The sequence below is a fragment of the Mandrillus leucophaeus genome, unplaced genomic scaffold, assembly GCF_000951045.1.
Source record: "Mandrillus leucophaeus isolate KB7577 unplaced genomic scaffold, Mleu.le_1.0 Scaffold1419, whole genome shotgun sequence".
NCBI classification, from domain to species: domain Eukaryota; kingdom Metazoa; phylum Chordata; class Mammalia; order Primates; family Cercopithecidae; genus Mandrillus; species Mandrillus leucophaeus.
The window spans coordinates 206,851-218,446 of NW_012101387.1; the positions used below are offsets into that span (position 1 = coordinate 206,851).

The 11,596-nt window shown below is 38.5% G+C and overlaps 1 protein-coding gene across 1 annotated transcript in view; it reads right to left on the reverse strand.

The window, feature by feature from the left end:
- Positions 1 to 3,475, reverse strand: part of LOC105535145 (DEP domain-containing protein 1B) — a 12,653-nt gene extending 9,178 nt beyond the window's left edge. Inside the window, exons 1-2 of the mRNA XM_011974136.1 lie at positions 3,308 to 3,475; positions 933 to 1,109 (exon numbers count right to left, since the gene is read on the reverse strand). Of these exons, the coding sequence (XP_011829526.1) occupies positions 933 to 1,109; positions 3,308 to 3,382 (252 nt within the window). The 5' untranslated portion in view covers positions 3,383 to 3,475. The remainder of the gene's footprint in view (positions 1 to 932; positions 1,110 to 3,307) is intronic.
- Positions 3,476 to 11,596: the final 8,121 nt, after the last annotated feature.

Here is an 11,596-nt window from a genome sequence, read left to right on the forward strand (position 1 = left end):
GCAGCACACCAACATGGCACATGTATACATATGTAACAAACCTGCACGTTGTGCACATGTACCATAGAACTTAAAGTATAATAAAAATGTATATATATTATTACACTTCTTTTATTATTATTATTATGTAATATTATTACACTTCTTGTAATATATTATTACACTTCTTTTGCATTGTTTTTATATAACCACCATGACAATAGCAGCAGCTACCTTTCAAAGAATACCTGACATATGTCAGAAACTCATCCTAAGAATTGTAAAGTACAGTGTTCTAATCTTCACAACTTTATAAAGTAAGAATGGCCCATTTTAACGCCTGAGGAAAGAAAGTAAAATCCAAAGAGGTTAAGAGACTTGCCCAGAGTCACACAATGGAAAGGATACAGCTAGGAATTTGGCCAGGGTTTCATGGCTCTCATGCCAGTGTTCTTCTACCGTACTATGATTTTTAGACAGGGAATATGGAATGATAGTTTAGAGTACTGATTCCAGAGGCTGACTGCATCCATCAGAATTCTGGCTCTGTAGCCTTAAACAAAGTTATTTAAGTTATTTGTGCCTTAGCTTTTTCATGCAAAAAGTGGCAATATTAAACTAGGTCACAGGGCAATTATGAATCAAGACACTAATTGCACATAAAATCATTTCCATCAGTACGTATATGTAGATTCTGAAAAAACTCATTCAAGGAATTAGCAATAAAAAATATGCTGCATGGATTGATATAACAAAACCAAATGTGCATTCTATAAACTTTTCAATGATAATACAAACACATGCAGGGGCTTTCTATGTGCCAAGACCTGTTGTAAGTACTTTATAAACATTAATTCACTTAATCCTCACAATAAAATGCCTCAAGAAGACTAGCAAGCTTACATGACTTAATCTTGCCAATTTTATAGGACTGATAATATCCTCTCCTTTACCTGGACTCTTCGTAGATGAGCCACACGCTCCTCTATAGAGGTCTGCAAGTCCAAAGGGACTTTCAGAATTTCCTGGTAATTGTCCATCAGAAATGTTACCAATCTAGCAGCTAATAACTCATCCAAGTCCACTTCATCCTTGGAACACAAGATGCACCGGGAGAATGTCTGAACCATCTAAAAAAAGAGCGGGATGAGGGGGGTAAATGCAGTGAGTATTTTTCTGAACTGAGTGCAAACTAATTTGCAAAAAGCAAATATAAGAAATGGTCTAAGGCACAGGGTGCACATTCTACCAAGAGTACCCGGCCATCTCAAATGGGCTGGTAGTCTCAACAACCAGAACAAACAAAATGTGCATCTTCCTGTTAAGAGACTGCAGAGAGATGCTTATCTGAGCAATTTTTAAAGGTACCTCTTTTACACATGATTTTAAACATACATACATATATATACACATACACACATATAAATATATGAAAACAAATTTCGAAAATCATTATCACCATGACTTGAATCATGCAGCACTATTAAGTTCAAAGCACTTTATAGCCATTTAGTCAATTATTATTTATCCTAATTTCATTATTGATTTGTTTTAAACCACTAACACAGTCCACATGCCTCAACCATTACATCTTTTCCTAGTTAACTTATTTTCTCTAGGATTTTCGATATATGACAATCACCTTTGAACAAAGCCATGGGACTTTTCAAGAAGTACATTAAGTGATGAGACTCTCTTTGCAGCAAGCAGAAATACAAAATACATTATAGTATCAATATAATACAATAATTTCCATATAAGTTATATTATATATATAATATAATATAAGTTATATTATATAATATAAGTTAATATAACTTATATTATATTATATATAATATAAGTTATATTAACTACTCTTTTTTTTTTCTTTTTGATGGAGTCTCACTCTGTAACCTAGGCTGGAGTGCAATGGTGTGATCTTGGCTCACTGTAACCTCCGCCTCCCAGGTTCAAGTAACTCTCCTGCCCCAGTCTCCCGAGTAGCTGGGATTACAGGCGCCCGCCACCATGCCCAGCTAATTTTTTTATGGGATTTCACCATGTTGGTCAGGCTGGTCTAGAACTCCTGACCTCAGGTGATCCACCCACCTCGGCCTCCCAAAGTGCTGGGATTACAGGAGTGAGCCACCACGCCCAGCCTAACTACTCCATTCTTAATACTGTTCTTTGGACTGGCTTTTTTTTTCCCCCACTACTTTTATTGCTGACAATCTTCCTTCAAAATATTTAAGCATAAAATCATGTAATTCTGCTAAGACTTCATTTCATTAACACACTGCAAATGATCTTCACTTACATTTACATGTACAGAGAGACACACAGGCAGAGAACTTTTTGCCTGGAGACCATGGACCCCAGGGACTCTGTGATTGCCTGGAAACTGCATGCAAAGTTTTGCACATGTATTCTATATGCAGAATAGATATAAAGTTTTCTTCCGCTTTTCATAAAGGTCCATTAGCCTCTCTAGCCATTCACTCACTCCAAAACAATACAGAGATCAAGAATCCTCCTAGGCACTAAGTGCTCCTCTGATCTTACTCTATTACTTCTAAAACTGGGCCAGTGAATCCCCAGGGAGTACACAGTGGCTTAGCAGGATATGGAAAGCACATACATTCCACTGAAGCACCAGTTTTCCTCCAAGACATTTTTTGAGGAAAATTAAGAGATTTTGCTAGTAAATAAATTCTAAAATAAACTCTCTTTAAAAACATATGCCAATAGAAGCAGAGATTAGATGGTGGTTACTAGAGGCTGGGGGGTACAGGGGCATGGAAATGGAAGATGTTGGTCAAAGGGTACAAAGATCCAGTGAGACAGGAGGAGCAAGTCTTAGTGCTCTAGTGCACAGCATGGTGACCACAATTATAACAATATATTGTATATTTCAAAATTGCCAAAAGAATAGATTTTTAACATTCTCATTACAAAAAAAATGATAAGCTGGTATGGTAATGAATCTGTTAATTAGCTTGATTGACTCTTTCTATAATGTATACATAGATTAAAACATCACATTGTACCCCATAAATATATGCAATTTTTATTTGTCATTTAAGAATAAATTTAAAATAATTTTAAGTGGGAGAACAGGATGTAGCAGATCTCTCTACAGAGTCTGCCCCCTCCTCAAGTCTCCATTTCTCATTATGTTCTTTAAGACACTTAGACCAAAAGTATGACCACAAGTCTGGGTGAACACTGACTGTGGCTCTTTTAAGCAAGCCTGCTTTGTACTTCCCTCTGATCACCCAAACTAATACACCTTACTCAGTCGACTTTCATTCCAAAAAGTCATATCTGATGTTAAAAATCAACCTACCAGTGTTCGGGTACCAAAGCCATCACACAGGGGTGGCATCTCTTTGTTTAAGCAAATCCTTGCCATCATCCTCATCAATAGCTGTAACTTTCTCCTATTTTCAGGAGGCAGGAGAAGGCAGCAAATCTGAAATGCTTCAACTGCCACTTTCTCTTTCTGTAACAAACCTGATTTAGGAAAAAAAAAATTGTTATCTTTCAACACCTATAGCCTAGTAGATTCTATATGGTCATATTTTAACAAAATATATATTAGTAAAATTACATAAAATATTATCACATATTCAACTATACTGGGTCAGTTGAATATAGATCCATTGTCACTCACAAATCGCTATAGAAAATACAAACCATCAACCAGGCATGACAAATATATAGAACCAAATACAGCCATTTTCTCCTCCCATACACTACACAGCTATATCTCACTTTTCATAGCATTCTTTCCTGAACCAGGAGCAGCCAGGCTAACACTGCCCTAACCCTCAACACTCACATTGTTAATTAGTCCAAAATAGAAAGAACATGAACGTGTCATCAGTCAGCAGGCTGACCACCTTGCATGACTCTCACTGACTAAACAAAGGACTAATGCCCACATAGACCACCGCCAAATGGCTCCCCTTCTTTCTAAACAATGCCTGTCAAACAACCCTTCCTTCCAGTTAGGCTATCTTTCTTAGTTAAGTGTGCTGATATAATCATATTATATGTCATCCTTCCTCATGGGCACAGTGGCTCACGCCTATAATCTCAGCACTTTGAGAGGCTGAGATGGGATGATCACTTGAGGCCAGGAATTTGAGACTAGCCTGGGCAACATAGTGAGAACCCATTTCTACAAAAAAAAAAAAAAAATTTTTTTTAATTAGCTGCCATGGTGGCACACGCCAGTAGTCCTAGCTATTCAGGAGGCTGAAGAGGAGAACTGTTTGAGCCCAGGAGTTTGAGGTTACAGTGAGTCATGATGGCACCAGCCTGGGCAACACAGCCAGACTCTCTCTCTCTTTTTTTTTTAAAAGGATATTATAATATTGCTCTCTTTTTTACTATATTTGTCACTGGACACACTTATATCCAAGCCCTCTAATGAGGTAAAACTGCTTCTATCAGTTTATCTGTCCTATATCCAACCATTTCAAGTTACCACTAGTCTTTGGGAGGCAAAAAACATCTTTTATATTGAGTAAGTATTTACTGACCATCTACAATATACAAGAACTGTGCTAGATCCCGGAAATACAAAGACATACCAGGCCTCTTCCTTTGAAGAGCTTATGCACTATGAGGAGAAACCCATAAACAAATAAGTGACAAATGAAAGGCAATGCAAGAAATATCTGCAAGGGCCACAGGAGGGGAACTATAAGCCACTCAATATGACTACAGCACAGGTTATGAGGGGAATGACTTGGTAGAAGTAAAGCTAGAAAGATCAACAGAGATGAGGTCTCAGAAGGCCCTGACTGCCAGATGAAGGAGACTGGGTTTATTCTCAAAGGCAGTGGATGTGCATGGACAGGAAAGGAGGGCAGAAGACAGAGCTTTTCTAGACCAAGTGCTGATCCTAGACATACTCGGGAATGCTGTTGATTACATCATTATCATCTATGTAGACCTGTTTTCAATTCCACATCATCAAATCATGGAAAGAAAAAAGGTTTACGATCATATTTTAATATATTCTTTCATTTACTCAACAAATATTTATGAAGCCTCACCTGTATTCCAGGAACTGTGTTAGGAGGGGACATATAGTGAGGAATAAAGCAAAATCCCTGTGTGATCTCATGGAGCTTGTTTTCCAGAAGATGAAAAGCAAAAAGATATAAAAACACAAGGTCAGGTGGAAAGATGCCATGGAGAAAAATACAACGGAGAGGAGCTGGGGAGTGAGGGAATGTGCTCAAAAAAACACTTCTATCATTTTCAGGAAGGCCCTCTCTAAGGAGGTAACATGTGAGTAGAGATCCAAAGGAAATGGCAGCAAGCCAGGGAAATAGTGCAGAGACAAACTTTCAAGGTGGAGGAAATGGCAATTACAAAGATTATAACGTGAGAGCATGCTGGGAATGTGTAAGGTACAGGAATGGGGCCAGCATCAAGAGACAGTGAGTGTAAGAAAAACACAAGTCAGAAATCAGGTTAGAGAGGCAGCCAAGGGGCGGATTGTGCAGAACTTTGTAGGCTACAAGGCGAAAGCAGGGAAAAAGGAAGACACACAGCATGCTGATGGTCTGAATGGGGATGTAGCAGTTGAACTGGTAATAACTAGTTAAATTCTCTTTCTCCATAAAGCCATCTAGTTTCTCCGTAAAGCCTTCTATCTCATTGTCCCACAAATCCCTTCTTTTCCCAAATTAAAAATCCCTTTGCAAAGGCAGATTTCACCTTATCCTTACTACACTGTATCTACATTGCTTTATGAATGAAGACTACAAGCTAACTGAAAGCATAATACATTTATTTTGGCAAGCCACATTTCCTAGTATAATATAAGGCAAACAGATAAACACTCAAATACATATTTATCAATAGACTACATATTATAGTATATTATATTATATTATTAGTCAGTATTACATGGCTACTAAATGATAATTTTTGAAGTTATGCAACAATATTAGTACAATATTTTTTAAAAATAATAAAAGTATGATGATTATAAAGTCTTTATGAAAAATAATTTATTAAAAAAGAAATATATTTTAAAATTAAGAGTACATCAGGGCTGTAAAATAATCAGAATTTTATAAAGAGAAATTTAAAAATTTCTTTGTGAGGATGATATTAAGCAAATATGTAAAATTATATCCATTGTATCTTTTCAAAAAATTATTACTAAATTCTAAACAACCAGTTCCTTGCCAAACTTAGAGTAGATAATAATTTCAGACTTTGTGAAAATTAAGTGAGGCTAGGCATGGTGGCTCACGCCTATAGTCTCAGCATTCTGGGAGGCCAAGACAGGAGGATCACCTGAGGAGACCAGGCACTTAAGACCAGCCTGGACAACATAGCAAAATCTTATCCCTACAAAAAACTTAAAAAAATTAGATAGGCATAGTGGTGCATGCTTGTGGGCCTAGCTACTTAGAAAACTGAGGCAGGAGGATCACTTGAACCTGTGAGTTTGAGCCTGCAGTGCGCTATGATTGCACCACTGCACTCCAGCCTGGGCAAAAGAGCAATACCCTGGGAAAGGAAAAGGAAAGGGAAAAGGAGAAAGAAACAAGAAGCAAACAAGAAATCAAGGAAGAAGGCATAGGTAAATCCATCTCAGGAATTTATCTACACAAACCTACATACAGGGTGATGAGCGACTATCCTTGACTCATAAACATCCCAATAATTCAACCTTCCTGTGAGACCAGGGTCTCCCTTTTCCTCCCTCCTGTCACTGATCCCAGCTGGGACTCCTCTACAATTCCTTCCAACTGTCAACCTTCCTATTTCCTGTGAAAACAGAATCCTATGCTACTATCTCTTCCTCCTTTAAACCCATAATCATTCCCCAAGATCATCCTCCTGCTTCTGGTAGTGGAGGAGCCACTATCAGTATCTTTAATGGAAGGAAGTCTCTGCTGCACAATATTGGATAATGTGGAGGGAGAGGGAGTTGCTTACTCCCAAAGCTAAAAGAGCAGCATGAAAGGATGAGGTCCTGTCACCTGCAGCTGGAACATGGAATAAAGTTTACCAGACTGGGGAGAAAACCCACTGTAAGGACTGGTTAGGTCTATAACACTACTAGAGTTGAACCACAGTTGAGCTATATAATGAATTAAGTAGGACTCTGTAAGTTGATCTTGTAATTTAGCCATCTTTTATAGCAATGTTCTGAGTAGTGGGGAGGGAGGAGAAGAGCAGAACACTTGTTCCAAGTTACCTGCTTGGAAAGGCTTGGGACAAAACCTATCATTTTGACATAACTTATGAGATAAAATTGAAAACTTAATTCATTTCTCCCTCCAAAGAGGTATAAAATTGGTATGCTCAATTTCCTTTACCTGCTTACTTTTTTCAAAGTATACATTACTACCACCTAATATACTACAGAATTTACTTATCATGTTATCTACCATTGTTTCCCCTCTGCCCCACTGGAATTTAAGCTCCACAGGGTAGGGATTCTTAACACTTTTGTTTGTTGATATGCCTCCCGTAGCTAGAAAAATACCTGGTACATCATAGGTACCAATACATTTCTGTGTAAAGAATGAATGAATGAATGAATACTTGAATACATGAATGAAGAATAAGAATGACCCATCTCTTATTGGGATTGTAGCCAGAATATCTGGATTAAATCCCAGCTCCCACCGATTGTGGACAAGTCAACCTCCATAAATCAGAAAATGTTATCAATAGTCATAAAACCAAATCAATGGACTACACTGGGTATCCATGGGCTATATAGAGGAGTCAAGTGAACTGAAAGTTTCAATGGCATCAGTCATAGCTACTACTACCTTAAAGCATTAAAACTAACATCAGGAGGAAGACACAACGTGAATCACATACAACTTTAGCTAGATTTTCTTTAAAATCTGGTGAAGAAATGTATTGTGACCTAATAGATAAGATTAAATTTGGCTCTGGGCCCCACAACAGCAGGTAAAATTCCACAATGTCCCAACACAAGCATATTATTGAATAATAAATCATTTAATTATGCCCTCCTAAACCCTAAATGCCTAAACACTTGTAGAACCACATTACATAGTATGGAAGAAGATATAAACTTACATAAACATCATCCACATATTATGTTTTTGTAAAATTCACTATGTGTAATTCAGAAAGCCTCTGTCACAGTTATTACTCTGTGAGTCACTGGAAGATTTTCAGACTTGCATTTTTATTACATACAAAAAGATATGTCTCGTTCTCTGGTGTTAGAAGGTCCTAAACAACTCAAACTTTTTCGATTTTTCAGCTGAAAGTTTGTAGATGTCTTTGTTAGCTTCAATGAGAGAACTATCTTTGCAGTTGCCATTTGATAGTTGGCTCCTTGTTAAAGATTACAGAAGTCTTTATTGGAGTCACCTATTAATATACAGGTATAACCTTGTTTTATTGCACTTCCCTTTTTTTTTTTTTTTTTTTTTTTTACAATTCATTCAACAAGGTTTTTATTGAGCCTTTGATATATATTAGTGAACAAGATAGATGTGACTTTTATACCATAGGGGTGAAGAGGGAAAGCTCCCCCCTTCACTCTCTGAAGGTTCACTGAAAACAAATTGACAAAAGACAGATTAATAGGAGAAATTATTCTAACATGCATAGCATGGGACAACAGCAAGAGAATGATCACTCAACAACCCAGTAGGGTCCAAATGCCCATACACTCCCTACCACAGAGGAAGAGGAGACGGGAGGCACAAGAGCAATGAATTTCAGGGGGAATGAATAGACCCAATGACCAGATGATGTATCGTCAATAATTCCCTTTGGGAATTGAATGGGACCTGAGAACAAACAATGGTTTATGACAAAGTTTGTCTGGGAAACTTAGTGAGGAAACTTCTTTTTATATTTCTCTAGCAGGGACAGTTTGGGCCTGTTTAGAAGAAAGTAGGTGTGATGGGAGAGTGGTAATAAACATCTATCAGCTTTCTAACAATCAGTCCTAACAAAATGCCAATATCATCAATGTCACAGTGACAACACTGAACTTTACCAAGGTGTCAATAAAGACTCTCAACACCAATGATACTTTCGATACCATTTAAGATGAAGTCTGGCAGCCTCTGTAATTAATAAGTGCTATATAAGCAAACGCTTTAAATGCTTCCTTAACTGTTTGAAAGGTAAGTTACTAACTCTTAAGATCCATTCAGCACTTGTAAAAACTAAAAGTGGTCTAAATGCATGACTTGTCAGTTTCTGCAGCTTCTAGAGTCCAAGGCAGACTCTCTTAATTAGCAGAAGGAAGAAAACTGTTGCCTCATTATCAGTGCCAGCCACTATCCCTGATCAGGGAATGGTCAAACAAATGGTCCTCATTACCTCCTGATGGAATTGTTCTGAGTGCACTCCTGGAAAAGTGTACAGCCGGGCTGCCATTCCTGGAGCCTTTCACAGGGCAGAAGGTCTATACTATGGCTGGCGAATGAGACCAGCAGGGCCAGGCTAGGAGCTCAGTGAGCTTCCACTTCTCCCCTTCCCTTGAACTCCTGACTGCTCCTGAGGAATGTGGCCCTCACCCAGAGGCAAGAGAGCAGGCTGTGTAAACTCCTTTGTTTCCCTGCCTTCACTCTAGAGCAGTCAAGCCACCAGGGATTCAAGCTCTAAGGTCCACATAGTGCAAAGTAAATGTGTACTATTATGGCCTGCTTTTTGAATGTAAATCTTGTGCTGCCACACTTGGGGCTTGCTATTGATGCCAACAGTAACTTGCCTTGTATCATTGCACTGGGGGTCTGCAAACAATACCCTAAAATACTGACACTTGGCATTTGATCTGGTGAACTAAAGAAGCACCTCCAGGTCTCCCTCTGACCTGCCTGGTCTCTAGTCTTTCTGATCCTTTTTCCTGAAGCACTGAGAGAGACTCTTTCTGGAATTTCCCAATCTGACTAAGGACATTTCTTTCCAAAAGAAATGTTTGCAGATACTATATTTTTTACAAATTGAAGTTTTGTGGCAACCCTGTGTTAAGCAAGGCTATCACCACCATTTTTCCAACAACATGTGCTCACACCATGTCTCTGTAGCACATTTTGGTAATTCAGAATATTTCCATTTTTTATTATTATTTTATCTATCATTATGACCTACGATCAAAAAGTACTGTAAGTGTTTGGGGGAACCACACAACATGCCCATAAGACTGTGAACTTAATCAACCAATGAGTGTGTTCTGACTGCTCCATCAATAGGTGGTTCCCCCGTCTCTCTCCCTCTCTTTGGGCCTACCTATTCTCTCGACACAACAACATTGAAATTGGGCCAATTAATAACCCTACAATGGCCTCTAAGTGTTCAAGTGAAAGAAAAGTCATACATCTTTCACTTTAAATCAAAGAAATGATTGACGTTAGTAAGGGTGACAGGTTAAAAGCTGAGAGAAGTCACAAGCTAGGTCTCCGGTGCCAAACAGCTAGCCAAGTTATGAATGCAAAGAAAAGTTCTTGAAAGAGACTAAAGTGTCACTCCAGTGAGCACACAAATGATAAGGCAGTGAAACAGTGTGTTGCTGATAGGGAGAAAGTTTGAATGGTCTAGATAGAAGATCCAACCAATCACAACACTTCTTTAAGCCCCACCCTCATCTAGAGCAAAGTCCTAACTCTTCAATTCTATGAAGGCTGAGAGAAGTGAGGAAACTATAGAAGCAAAGTTAGAATCTAGCAGAGGCTAGTTTATGAGGTTTGAGGAAAGAGGCTGTCTTCATAACATAAAAGTGCAAGGTGAAGCAGCAAGTGTTAATGTAGAAGCTGCAGCAAGTTATCTAGAAAATCTAGCTAAGATCATGATGAAAGTGGCTACATTAAACAACAGATTTCCAATGTAGACAAAACAGCCTTTAATGGGAAAAGATGCCATCTAGGACATTTGTAACTGGAAGGGAGAAGTCAATATTTGGCTTCAAAGCTTGAAAGGACAAGCTGGCTCTCTTGTTAGGTGCTAATACAGCTGGTGACTTGAAGTTGAAGCCACTGCTCGTTTACCATTCCAAAAAGGCTAGGGCCCTTAAGAATGATGCTACAACTGGCTGGGTGTGGTGGCTTATGCCTGTAATCCCAGCACTTTGGGAGGCTGAGGTGAGCAGATCACCTGAGGTCAGAAGCTCAAGTCCAGACTGGCCAACATGGTGAAACCTTGTCTCTACTAAAAATACAAAAATTAGCCAGGCATGGTGGCATATGCCTGTCGTCCCAGCTATTTGGGAGGCTGAGGCAGGAGAATTGCTTGAGCCCAGGAAGTGGAGGTTGCAATGAGCCAAGATTGCGCCACTGCACTCCAGCTTGGGCGACAGTACAGGACTCTACCTAAAAAAAACAAACAAACAAACAAACAAACAAAAAAACAGAATTATGCTACATCTATTCTACCTGCACTCTAGAAATGACAACACATGGTTTAGTGAAGATTTTAAGCCCACTGTTGAGATCTGCTAAAAAAAAAAAAAAAAACAAAAACAAAAACAAAAATCACCAGCAATTTCTTTCAAAATATTACTGTTCACTGACAATGCACCTAGTCACCCAAAAGCTCTGATAAAGAAGTACAAGGAAATTAACATTGTTTCCATGCCTGCTACCACAAGATCCATTCTGTA